The following is a 12,982-nucleotide window of genomic DNA, read 5'->3' as shown; positions in this document are numbered from 1 at the left end:
GTCGGTTTACACTACTTCAGCGAGTTACCATAAACCCAGTGAGTTTACATAAGCTCACTCAGCTTACACCAAGTCAGCAATTGAGTTTAACTTCCACTCAGTGAGTTCACACAAACTCACTCAGCTTAAGCTCACTCAATTAAGTTTACTTGTACTCAATGAGTTAAGTAAAGCCCAGTGAGCTTACGTAAACTTACTCAGCTTCCACAAAGTCAGCCAAGAATGACTTTACTTCTACTCAGTGAGTTTAAAACACATTCTTTGTTTAAAACACACTCTTCGGTGAGTGTATACTTTGTTAAAGCCATGTTCAACTAGCTGAGTGGGGTCAGCGTCATCTATGGGAGTTAACAACAACCAAGTGAGTCAAACCTCATTGAGGTTACACCTACTAAACTCGGTAAATGAAGGACTTCTTTTTGCTCTCACATTAAAACAAAGTCGTCTTTGCTCTGGATCCCTTTTGTTATAGTCCTCGGTTTAACCAATAGACACTCCCATGTGCTTGGCGAATCCACCCCTTAGGTGACAACAAAGAACATGTTCGCTAGTCATAAAGAAACAAGGACTTTTTCGCTCTGTCAGTACACCTTTCCTTTCATTAAAGTCCTTGGTTTCAATGGGTAGACAGTCCATGATTCCCATGTGCTCAGTGAATCCAGCCCCTTGTCTACAAAGAACAGACACTGGTCATAAAGAAACATGGACTTCTTTCCGCAGTCAAAACACACGGATCCCTTTTGTTAAAGTCCTGGGTTCAAAGGTGTAGACATTCCCAAGTGCTCGGTGAATTCACTTGTCTACAAACAACATACACTAGTCAATAGTCATGAAGGGATGAACCGGAGAAGTGAAGTCCAATCTGGATACACCGTGTAGCTTCACAGACCATCTCTTATGTTACAGACAGCCAACTCCCTTAGGATGAGCTCTCTAACCTCCCTGACGAACCCTCTTGATGAACTAAGTGGAGACCTCACATTACAGAACACATAGAACTCCGTGCCTGGTTGGACGGTGGTCGAGGCAGTGGGTCACTGTTGTAGTTTACGACTTCAGCTTTTACAACGCGCTGTGGTGTTAGCAGGTCAAGGAAGTAACTGAAAGGATGTCTTAAGTAAACCCTTCTTGTAACTGACCATTTAGTACAGTTCGTATGGTTTTGAATGATTGATGTACTGTGCAAGCCTGCATTATAGCATAATATATGGGGCGAATGCAACCTATTACTTCAAATCTTGAAATCTTGTTTCATACCAAAAGGTTTCAGATAAGAATCAACTAATGCACAAGCAAGGTTAAGCAATATTTTAAAAGGATACAGCAGTTCTCTCCAGTTCACTTTTGTTAAGTGTGATGCCCAGGATCTCTGCAGCAATCCTCAGGAAACATAGATCAACCTGCCAAGGATGAGATAGAATGAGCAATTAAAAAAATTATTTCCTCTTGGTGTGAAAATGAAGCTTCCTGAATGTACAGAAGGTTTACAGCGGAGTCTTTTGAAGTCAGTGGTGGCAAGTTTGCCTCTTTACTCAAAATTTGGATGGGTCTGGCTCGATTTCATCAGGATTGTCCTAACTTAGGACTAGTACTTTAGGAGTAATTAAAACTTAAGGCTAGTCCTAAGGTAGAGTAAATCACCCTAAATGTATCTCAAGGCGAGACTAGTTTTAACACTTTGTGAATTCCACCCCATGGAGATCAGATTAACCAGACACAGATGACACAGTTTGATTGAGTTTGACTGACTGATTCCCCTATCGAACCCACTACAGAATGGCACAGAAAAGAGATATTATTTTGACTTACAGAATTAACCATGCAATTTTGACTTATCGTGTCCCTTATCCAACCAGACATGGAATGGTCCAGAAAAGATAATGTGAATTTGATTTACTGTGTCCCCTAGCCGATCAGACACAGAATGGCTCAGAGAGCGTTACAAATTGTTTGTCCCCTGTTGGACCCACACACAAAATGGCCCAGAAAAGAGATGCAAGTTTGATTAATTGGGTTCCCTATACGGTCAGACACCGAATGACAAAGAAAGATGAGAGATTGACTTACCGTGTCCCCTGTCCGAGCGGAGACAAAATGGCTTGAAAAGCCATGATTGTCGACCATCCTTTGATGTTTTTCAGCCTTCACAGCTCTCATATGTTCAAGGTCCACTAGAAAACAAAATCAAAATCAATCAATGATTTGAACTTCACTGTCAAAGTAGGAGAATGCTACAAAACTGCTACAAGTTATGTCAAAGATTATTCACACTTTCTGAGTTAGTGGCCGGTTGGTTAATGGTGTCCTTAGACACATGCAAGGCTCCGGTCTGAGGTGGGATTCAAACGACGGAGGTGAAAGGCAGAGAAAGAAACCACTGAGCCAACCTGATCTCCATTAACATATTAGTATTGAAAACAGAAGAAGCATAAGACAAACTGCGGACTTACTCTTGTTGGCGATGAGGGCTATGTGAGGACAATGTTCCTGATCTTTGTAGACTTCCTTGACTTTTGTATACCAGTCCTCTACATTCTCAAAGCTGTTGTAGTTTGTTATATCATACACCAGGAGTATTCCCTATAAAGAGCAAAATACATGAAGTTAGCAGAGTTGTAGGTCTTGAGAATGGTCTCAGTATCAACTATCAAGACCAGTCTCGGGACCCAATTTCTTGAGGTTCTGGCTGTTTTCAAGTGAAATGAAAAAGAACTCACCTTGGCTCCGTAGATGTAATTCTCCAGCATTTTACCGCCTAATGTCTGTCCTCCAATGTCCCATACTTGTAACGTCACATGCATATCTTCTGTATAGGTTGACAAAAAAGAACAATAACACCTAAGTCATAAAATCATATTGACAGCTTTGGAAAAGATTAGAATAAAAAAGCAAAAATGGTTTGTGTGTCTTGCGTAAGTGTCAAGACTTGGACTCGAACCCACTCTCTGTTGATTAGAAACAACAGAGCTTGAGTTAAGTGCTCTCATCCGCTCAGCAACGAAGCACCATAAATGCATTTTAATTACGGTACGATGTAGAAAATTCAACTTTACCTTTAACGACTATCCTCTTCAAGAAGAAATCCAGGCCCACAGTCTGTTGATATTGCTTGCCAAATTGGTCCTGTGAATACCTTGTTGCTAGAGAGGTCTGCGATTAAAACATGCAAACAAATGAAAATGTAGCGATTCTCTTTGTAAAAATACATGTACAAAAAAAAAGCTGGGGTGATTGGGGAAATCATAAGTTTAACCTTATTAAAGCAGAATCTGGAAGTATTCGGGCCATTAGCAATTCTAAGACAAACTAGGAGGAGTAAGAAAGATATGGATACTTCTAGCTTTTTACTAAAGCTGTTAGATATCTCATGGGCGTTACATGTGTAGTCTGGTAGGGTTATAGTAAGTTGTATTTTTTGTCTAGGTCCTTAGCTTCTGCTCTTTTTGATACAGGTATTAAAACATAAACATACATGCTCTATGGGAGAAAGAGAACAACAATTCTTCACAAGCAAGGAGAACGATTAGACTGGCAATTGTTTGACTAATTCAACTGGAATGTTAAACTCCAATCATGTTCAAGAAAGACCTTTTCCAGCCAACCCTGGGACTTGATGACTTGGGAGTAAAAACACAAAGAAATAACATAGAGGAGCATTTATAACTACCTTCCCTGAGGAACCATCTCCAAGGATGACAATCTTGAGCTGCTTATCACGTTGGGGTCCTTCCCCCTCCGAGTCAGACATCTTGTACTTCTCAAACCAACCGATCAAAATGTCTTGAGAAACTTCTTCTCCTTAAATGAGTGCACTGTTTTTGAGGCTTTGGGTTCTTGTTTTCTCAATGTTAATCACTACCTGTGTGAATGGGCTGCAAGTGCAACAGCAACGTTAGCTTCAGTAATCCCTCTCCCGAAATCGGTGATCCGTTCTCTCAATGATGAACTGGTGTTAAGCTGTACTGTAGTTCTTGTATTCTAACTTCTTTACAAAACTGTTGTCCTCAGCGGGAAACCTTTGTTATAATAAACCTTGTATCATTCTACAGGTCGCTGCATTGATTTGATTAACATCTTTCCCGGTCTGACAAGAAATCAGAAGGAAGCAGAAAAAAAGATGTAAGTTTGTTACATTGTAACTTATAACACAAGCACAGTAAAAATAGAAGGTAGCTTAGTGGTAGGCGATGTAATGTATGTGTTATTCATTCTCGGTGAAAAATTTCCTTGAAAGGTTTGGCTTATGGTTTGGCCTTTATCTTTAATATTTAATAATATTAATAAGCAGGAGGAAAAACTTTGCAAACCTCAGAATCCTGCCAAACAGTGCCACTTTTCAGCAAATTTTATTTCCTAATGTTAATGAATGAAAAAATGGTGACAGCATACGGAAAATCGCATACAACACAATGTCTAAAATGGTAATGATGTTTAATTGGTTGAAATATTGAACAAATTTAATTGGAACAGAATGTCATGTGTCGGAATTATAAGACCAACAGCCTGGTTGAGTACTGGTTATTAATCATGATTTGAACACAAACTCGAAGTCGAATTTTTCCATCCATAGTTGAAGCAAGGGGGCATATCATGTGTGCTGTCAGATTGCGTGTAAAAACAAATCAGATTTTCGTTTAAAAATAAGTCATCGTTATTTGATTAAACATGTTCATTTAATTACCTTCGAGACCAATCAATCAAGCGAGTTTCATGCACAAAACCAGTGGGTCGTTGCTTCGTCTTACAACATAACATAACACTCGCTTGTAGCCCAACGAATAATGTGCAAAAAGAGATGCCACTCACAGCGCCCAGTGAGCCTGTTTGGGCTCTATAGAAAGCCCACACTGTTTATTACCTGTTTGTTGTGGTCATGTCAACATAAAGGTTAGACTTGAGTCAGTCATGCTCACCTCCAGATTGCCAAAGTGTACCTGCTGAGTAATATCCGCGGGGTGCATAACTGCATATTCGTGGGGACGGGGGGGGGGGGGGGGGGGGGGTGGGGGTGGCAAAGACATTGGGATATTCTACAGTTGAGTATTAAAGTCCCATGTGGCCAACAACAGAGCGGGGGTGGGGGTGTCCCATGCAATACTATCCGGAGGACATTATTGCATATGTAATAATGTCCGCCGGACGGTTTTGCATATGCAATCGTGTCCGCCCGGACGCTGCTGCATAATGCAATTGTGTCCGCCCGGACACATTTGCATATGCAGTTGTGTCCGCCCCCATGCAAAACCGTCCTTGCAGTAAATTAAACGCCCTTGCTTGGTCGACGGCACGTATTCCCGTTCTCCAGTTTTTTGCAAGCAAAGTGTATGTCATGAATGACATTTATTTTACCACCAGACAGAATTTAGAATCAATTTATTTTGATTCAATGAACGGCGGAAGCACAACTCAAACTCCTCCATCAGGTTTCTTGTGAACGGTGGGCCACTACCTCTGTCTCTATAGTTGCTCATTGGGTCACTTCATCAGCTTACGTAAGTCTTGACAGCTAGTTCGGTAGCGGCCAGACACTTTCTGTTGTCACGTGACCATCGTGGCCCTGGCATCGGCATTTTCACCAAAAACAATCCAGAGGAAGCATGTGGAAGTGCACCCCGCCGCACGCCATACGCGCATCCTTCACCACCAAGGACCAAATTTCTGATCAAGCTGTTCAGCAGAAAATACTGCTGAGTAAACTTAGCTAAGCACAACAAAATTGGTGGGTTAACAATCACAACAGTGGTGTAAATTATTGCTGGTAACCATGCAGTTTCTTCTGCTCACTGTGCTAAGCAACTATAGAGTGTTTACAGACAGTTGGACCCTGATATGAGCGGTTAAACTGAAAAGCTTTTTTGTTGCACCTGTTTTCCCAATCCCAGGGCACTCGGACTTGTTGGATCCATTTTTGAACGGCATTTCGCACATTGCCCCTCTTTGAAACGGGAATTCCCCGGCATTCCTTGTTGTCTGCAGTCGTTGACTTCTGCGTAGTCAGACTGTGCATGCAGAATATCATCCACATTTTTGATCTTAGCTGCAGGGGACACACCATATGAACCAGGAAAAGTTCATTATCACTTTAGTACAGTGTCAAAGGTCACGGTCAAAACCACGGTGGGATTATTAGGCGGCGGTTTGTACCGTAAAAGGTAAGGTGTGGTTCAAAATGGCTCTAAGCATTTTGTACAGAGCCATAGTGTACATCGTATTGTGTGTGTGTGTGTGTGTGTGTCGACACTTGTTTCGCCCATGCTTTCACAGCGTGTTTTTCATACTATCGCGGTCGGGCCCGCCAGCACGGGCAACCGACGATCGACGGCGGCACCATCCAACACTGACCGTGATCGCGTGGGGGTATTTTTAACGGTAAATTTCTTTGCATCACACTTGCATTTTATCTTACATTGACTGCCTGTTGTTTTCTTGTGTCAATGGGAAAATATATTTTTATGATTTATATTATTCAGTCCATTTTACTTGACTCGTGTATAAGTATTGGTTCACAAACGCCCTCACGTGGTAAAAAAAAAATGCACATCCCATCCAATGTACCTTAAACCATAGCCATTAAGCCTCCACAACACAGTTTCAAGTACGCCGACATTGTGCGCAGTGATCCTTAGAACCATTTTTTTAGACAAACTAAAACGAGCAAAATAAGAAGCTCTCGACCGCCGTAATGCCTCAATCCACAACAACAAAAAGTTCATTAAAATAGTTTTTTATCTGTCTCTTTCTCTTTATTAGGAGTATTTTGAAACCAATGGAGATACCCCATTAATTTACTGTCAAACGTCACCATGGCAAGAAGGCGCTCAGAGCCAAAGGATCTTCCTTTAGTTCGAGCTGTCGCGTTTTATAACCCGATGGCACCTCCACTGGTGCCCCGAGTTCTCATCGACGCACTACCTCAACTCTTAGAGAATATTCAAGTATTTCCTGGATATGGGATGTTCAGTCGTCACACTCCATACCAGCGCATAGGGGCAGCCCTTACCAACCTATCCATGGTCTACACAAACCTTGGGAAGGCACAATACATCCCGCAACCAGATTTTACAGACCCAGCGTTTCGATGCGCCTACGTGTTTCAGTACCTGGTGAAACACTGCCATCTGGTCTACCAGATGCTGTGGAAAACGTTACCGATCAGTATCGCTAGGATCTGGCTCCAGAGGGGCGTCAATGTTTGCTCGATCGGAGGCGGTCCCGGTACCGATATCATCGGGGTCCTGGTGTTCCTTCGTTCCATGGGATCGTATCTAGGGTACCCGGAGAACACTGGGCGTGTCATGGGTTACGTACTGGATCAGTACGGCGCATGGGAGAGCACCTGGTCGTCCCTTAGAAGCAAAAACGCCACTCTAAAAGACAGTCAGATATACTGCTCTTACATCACTTGCAATCTTTTGGACGAGTTGCCCACAGCTGCCACGGAGGATGAGATTCGACAGGCCGACCTGGTCACGATGATTAAGTCACTATCTGCCTTTCAAATGTTCCTAAAGGATGGGCGCGACATCAGGCACTGTGCCGTCACCAAACTTCTCAGGCAGCTGAGGAGAGGTGCCCTCGTTCTCTTCATCGACAACAAGGACGAGATGTCCAGACGTATCTTCTATACCGGATACAAGAGCCAGAATAGGATTTTTCTTGAAGACATGGCCGGACCGGCAGGGTTACGAGTAGTGGGAGAGTGGCATGGCAAGACAACGACCCGGCTCGAGTGGGACCACCATCGCTGCCTGGAGGTGCAGCTAAAGCAGTTCCAGTTGGACGACTGGAAAGTTCCGGGACTACGAACATGCGGTGTCAGTGCGTTCCTTCTTCAAAAGCAATAACACTCAACATGTCTCAGTGGCAAGTGGCTATTAAAGGCATGACTTGGCACCTTTGTGAATCTTCAAAGACCAACAATCTCACTTGGTAATCCAACGGATACAATAATAACCTGTGAAAAATTTGACTCAATCGGCAATAGCAGTTGCAAGAGAATAATGAAAGAAAAGATGTCATTGTTACTAAATGCCAAATAAAAATTTGCGTCAGGCCTCCTTAAGTTTTTAAATATTGTTTGAGTGAGAAATTACCCCTTGCTCAAAAAACTACGTCAGAGGGAGCCGTTTCTCCTTACGATCAACAGCTCTTACTTATTTTTTAGTAATTACCAATAGTGTCCAGCAGTGACCAGTGCCTTTAAGGAAACATACAAAGGACAGCTACAATTGTTATCGTCTGAAATAATAATTTCATAATTTATTAACATAAATCATGTATATAACAAAATGACTAATATACACCAATATGCAATAAAGAGCGTGGTATTACAAAACATGTTTTCACTGTATATTATTATATTTTTTTTATTAGTTTCGGTTCATTCCTGACTGTTTTTAAGAGCAAAATTATTTTGTGGAGGCTGACAAAACTTTGCACTGAATGATATCGAAAACAATAATAATACATCCTTTTAACGTGCGGTAAATTCGTCCCACTCTCACGAGGACACCATGATGGAACATCATATACAGGCAGCTCTTATCCAGCCACCTTCAGCACCCACAAACTCAACACACAAAGCTGGCTAGGCGCAAATACAAATTTGACACCTTTTTAAAAATGGCCGTTTACCGAACCGGTCCCACGTGTGCGATTAACATTTGTAACAAACATAAGCCTACTATAAACACGACGATCGGTGATTTGGCGATTGCCCACCACATGACAATGTACACCGCTAGTCGATGTTCGGTGGTTTTTCACTTAGAGGTGTGGGCCGACATCAAACGCCATCTTATATTTATCACCGATACCACATGTGATGACGTCACCCTCATTCACGGGATGAATATTTGGGGGACTCCCCGTCAGAATGAGGTCTCCCTCGTCAAGGGTCATGTACCGGGTGATGTGACTAATCATTTCAGGTACCTTGAAGACCAAGTCACTTGTATTTGCGTCTTGTTTCAATTCCCCATTCAGTTCCAGCCACATGCGAAGGTTGTGTGGGTCCGGGATTTCTGCCTTGTCTATAAACTTGCCTATGGGAAGTGCTGTGTCGAACGCCTTGGCAATGGCCCATGGGTGACCGATCTTTTGGAGGGGTAGTAACAAGTCTACGGACGTCATGTCTAATGCTAAGGCGTACCCTCCAACGTGGTCCATAGCGCTGGCTGCAGGGATCTTGAAGCCTTTCTTGCCAATAACTATACCCAGTTCAACCTCGTAGTAAAGACCTTTGCAACCGGGTGGAGCCTGCAGTGGAAAGCGAAATTACATTAAATAAACCTATCACTAAAACAATTTGTGCCACGAAAAGTCATTTGAACCCTTAAAGAACCCGGTGTCCCAGGGAAATCTGTCCGCCGGGGATACTGTCCCCAATATGGAAATAACGTGATGGGCTGAAGGTGGACGTTTCAAAAGAGGGTGCTTTCAGAAGTAGCTTGTAATCACAGTTCGCCGTATTAGGGTGGGGGCACAGAATTTCCTGCCACACCAGCCTGTACTATAAACACGCTCTTACAAATCCGTAAACAGACACGAATGACGGACACAGATAGCTAACTCCGTTTGTGCATACCAATAATTATTGTCTAATAATAATGTGATGGGCGCGCGTTATTCTTGAAACGTTCATTCTTTATGCAGCTCTCGGTCTGAGCACATTTTGGGGAAATAAAAGCTGTTGTATTTATTTATTTATTTATTTATTTTTATTTTAATTCTTCGGACAAGCAAAACAATAAAACAAGCACAGGCCGTCCAGTGAAGGGCAAAATTTAAAAAAACTGTCATCAAAAAAGATGTGCCCAAAAAAGATGTACCCTCCCAGACCTAGCTCATAAAAAAACACATTTATATACTAATAATTGAAATGAATGCAATGATAAATCCAACATTTGTTTTTCACGAAAAGATTCTTGCACAGCACGAATGCATGAACAGAAGTTTTATTTTGTAGAAATTGCCGCGTGTGACTTTAAGGCCATACATCAGGATTGCCATTCGATACGACTATCAGCCTTTAGAAAGTGACACATGCCGAACTTACCCTTATCAAAGCCCCGTTGCCTTCTTCCAGGTAGCAACTTGTTGGCTTGAGAAAAATCAGTGGTTCATTCGGGAGAGACATGTTAAATTCCTTGGCGAGTTGTCTAAAAATATTTTTGGGGGAAAAAGAAAAGGAAAAAAACATCCACATGGACATGAGTCACTTTCACGTGTGCTTTTAGTGTCAGGGTATACTTTAAAAACACCCTTGTATAGCACAAGTTGTGTGAATTCAAGACCTCGGCTGAGGTCTCGAGTTCAATTTGAATATTTTAGTGAGAAATTACTCCTCTCTCAAAAATTTACGTTACTTCAGAGGGAACCGTTTCTCACAATGTTTCATACTACCAACAGCTCTCCACTATGCTCTTTACCAATTAAGTTTTTATGAGGCTAACAATCATTGATTTATAACCAATAGTGACGTTCAGTGCCTTTAAAACAAACTATTTTCGAATTACCAATACAGAAAGACAATTATTGTGCTTTTACAAGTACATCATACTTGCAGATTATTCTTACAATGATGTACATGTATAGCAAGAGTATCTGTACCTGTCCGCGGCGTACAAGCACCTTATCGCATGTGCATTGTACGTTTGGGACGCCCAAAAAAGTTGGAACAGGCGGGGGCAAAATTCACGTGGGAAATGCAGTTTCAGTTGGCCAGCAGTGCCTGCATTGAATAAAATGTTGGATGTGTGAGTCGGTTGAGCGAACACCTCTACCCCAAAAAGGAAGGGCACTCACGTTCCCCGAGCCAACAAAGTCATGGATCAAAAGGCTTTCAGTGTGGCTCACCTTTTACTATGTTAATTTCTTTCTAGTGCTTGATGGAATAGCTCCTTGTGGAAATGTATAGGGATGGAATGCAATCACTGGCATGGTCGCTTCAACTGTCACAAAATATCATTCTCTGTACAGTCGCATGCAATTTGACCATAAGGCCACGATTTGTGTGTTTATTATTTTATATAAAATAAAGAATAATAGTTTTATGATACAAATCACAGTGACATTTAATACACCGCACTCATGCACACCATTAAAATGATAACAATTTGGGATAAACTCACCTGTAATTTAAACCAACCCCAACTATCTTGCGACCTTTTTCGACGAACCTGTGCAGTGTCATAGAGCCAGCCATCTTGAAGTTTTTGTCAGAGAAATTCCGTGGTTAGAACGATCCCACCCTCTGTCTCCTCTCTATAGAAATGCAGTGAAAGTAAGGCGGTAACAATTTCCACCGGCAAAATGAGGCACAAACCCCACACGTAGTTATAACCCTTGATCTCACTTCTCGTCTGTGCACGACACCGTCCTTGGGACTGTGTGCGCAGGTCATACGCATTTACTGTCCGCATCCGAAGTCGGTGTCCATGGCTGTGTACATCTCTGATTGCATGCTCAAAGTGACTTCAGAAAACACAAAGGTTCATCTTAAGATGGGTTCTTGTCTCATTAGTCGATACGAATTGGGACATCACTCTTTGCTTAGCAATTAAGATTGATCACGGTTAAAGGCAGTGGACATTTATCGGCATAAAACCTCACTTGGTAACGAGTAATGGGGAGAGGTTGATAGTATAAAACACTGTGAGAAACGGCTCCCTCTGAAGTGAAGTAGTGTTTGAGAAAGAAGTAATTTTCCACGATTTTGATTTCGAGACCTCAGATTTAGAACTTGAGGTCTCGAAATCAACCATCTAAACGCAAACAACTTCGTGTGACAAGGATGATTTTTTCTTTCACTATTATCTCGCAAGTTCGATGACCGTGTTGTTTTCAGCATTTACTTCATCTGTCTTTAGCTTTTTTAGAGAGCCACTTTGTGCTTCGTGGCCCCCGGGGTTTGGAGTGGATGTTTTCATCCAGCAAGATTAACGTTATAATTTATTTGGCAATTTCTCGAAATTTGGCAAGGGGGTAATTTCGGTACGTAGTTGAAGTCATGGTGCGAAAGTAGGAAATCGGACGTGAAATAAACGTTTTAAAATAATTATTTACTTGATGCAGAATTGCCAAACAATTTGCATATATTCTCGCGACTACAGATTTGCATAAGAAACAACCAAAACGTTTACTTAACGCCTGATTTTTTTCTACTTGCGCACCATGACTTCAACTACGTCCCCAAAATACCACCTTGCAATTTCAATACTAGTCAATTGTTATTGTTTTTACACACAACACACAATATTGTGGCTCAAATCATCTAAGAAACATCCAGCCCCGGGGCCAAGAAGCACCCCGGGGCCAAGAAGCACAAAGTGGTTTCCTGTAAAAGAAGCTAAAGACAGAATGGAACGTATAAGAAAAGTAGCAGTTGCTTATTAATTAAAAGGTCGATAAATCGATCAGTTAAATCTATCAATAACCATTACCTAGACTATTTCTTGATTGGATAAGTAATTGGTCACAAAATAACGGGGTGTACTCAGGAGTAACCCGTGGTCACAATGTTTCGAGTTCGGCCATAGAGCATCAACTCCCACAATGACGCCGAGCTGTGTACCGGGGGCGCACAGTGTTTTTGATGCCTTCCAACCACTGACCTATATACTGAGATCAGTGCTTCCAACCCGTGGCCCTCTGTTGGCCGTGTTTGCGTGTACGCCCTGACTTGGCCCCCCGCCCCACCCCCCTTATCCCCCAAAGTTACATGGTCCACACTGTTTTGTTTCCATTCCTGAAAACAAAAAAAACTTAAGAATATCGTTTACGTTTGTTTCCGATGCTGCTCTAATTAAACACAATTAGTACAATAGGAAAGTCAATTAGCAGTTGGCCGGCCATTACAGTAGGCCTAGATAGTATCATAAACCTGAGTAGAGGCCTATAAATGATACCTTTTTTCTTCAAAAAATGTATATTATAAAAATAACATCTAGGTCTGAGCTGAAGCAAAAGTTTAGTCTCAGTC

The 12,982-nt window shown here is 42.0% G+C and overlaps 3 protein-coding genes across 3 annotated transcripts; 1 reads left to right on the top strand and 2 right to left on the bottom strand.

The window, feature by feature from the left end:
• Positions 1-461: 461 nt before the first annotated feature.
• Positions 462-4,821, bottom strand: LOC139940990 (ras-related protein Rab-28-like). Its single transcript, XM_071937395.1, has 8 exons — positions 4,682-4,821; positions 3,668-4,084; positions 3,054-3,150; positions 2,718-2,806; positions 2,451-2,580; positions 2,068-2,171; positions 1,323-1,400; positions 462-1,072 (listed from the first exon to the last, which is right to left on the bottom strand). The coding sequence occupies exons 2-8, from the start codon at positions 3,746-3,748 to the stop codon at positions 977-979; spliced, it is 675 nt and encodes a 224-aa protein (XP_071793496.1). The 5' UTR covers positions 3,749-4,084; positions 4,682-4,821; the 3' UTR covers positions 462-976.
• Positions 4,822-5,179: 358 nt separating this feature from the next.
• LOC139940606 (uncharacterized) lies at positions 5,180-7,851 on the top strand. The gene is made up of 2 exons (XM_071936944.1): positions 5,180-6,152; positions 6,751-7,851. The coding sequence occupies exon 2, from the start codon at positions 6,804-6,806 to the stop codon at positions 7,842-7,844; it is 1,041 nt and encodes a 346-aa protein (XP_071793045.1). The 5' UTR covers positions 5,180-6,152; positions 6,751-6,803; the 3' UTR covers positions 7,845-7,851.
• Positions 7,852-7,945: 94 nt separating this feature from the next.
• On the bottom strand, positions 7,946-11,389 carry LOC139940607 (oxaloacetate tautomerase FAHD1, mitochondrial-like). The gene is made up of 3 exons (XM_071936945.1): positions 11,133-11,389; positions 10,058-10,160; positions 7,946-9,258 (listed from the first exon to the last, which is right to left on the bottom strand). The coding sequence occupies exons 1-3, from the start codon at positions 11,204-11,206 to the stop codon at positions 8,767-8,769; spliced, it is 669 nt and encodes a 222-aa protein (XP_071793046.1). The 5' UTR covers positions 11,207-11,389; the 3' UTR covers positions 7,946-8,766.
• Positions 11,390-12,982: the final 1,593 nt, after the last annotated feature.

This window comes from Asterias amurensis, chromosome 8 (genome assembly GCF_032118995.1).
Source record: "Asterias amurensis chromosome 8, ASM3211899v1".
NCBI classification, from domain to species: Eukaryota; Metazoa; Echinodermata; class Asteroidea; order Forcipulatida; family Asteriidae; genus Asterias; species Asterias amurensis.
Note: the sequence above shows the minus strand (reverse complement) of the source record. Positions and strands in the feature narration are given on the sequence as shown.

Excerpts from the sequence above, each read along its gene's own strand:
- LOC139940607 (XM_071936945.1), bottom strand. The coding sequence starts at position 11,206 with ATGGCTGGCTCTATGACACTGCACAGGTTCGTCGAAAAAGGTCGCAAG. Across the intron at positions 10,161-11,132 it reads GGGGTTGGTTTAAATTACAG|ACAACTCGCCAAGGAATTTA; the intron begins GTGAGTTTATCC and ends AAATATTTTTAG. Across the intron at positions 9,259-10,057 it reads GCAACGGGGCTTTGATAAGG|GCTCCACCCGGTTGCAAAGG; the intron begins GTAAGTTCGGCA and ends TTTCCACTGCAG.
- LOC139940606 (XM_071936944.1), top strand. The coding sequence starts at position 6,804 with ATGGCAAGAAGGCGCTCAGAGCCAAAGGATCTTCCTTTAGTTCGAGCT.
- LOC139940990 (XM_071937395.1), bottom strand. The coding sequence starts at position 3,748 with ATGTCTGACTCGGAGGGGGAAGGACCCCAACGTGATAAGCAGCTCAAG. Across the intron at positions 2,807-3,053 it reads GAAGAGGATAGTCGTTAAAG|AAGATATGCATGTGACGTTA; the intron begins GTAAAGTTGAAT and ends CAACCTATACAG. Across the intron at positions 2,172-2,450 it reads AGCCCTCATCGCCAACAAGA|TGGACCTTGAACATATGAGA; the intron begins GTAAGTCCGCAG and ends TTTGTTTTCTAG.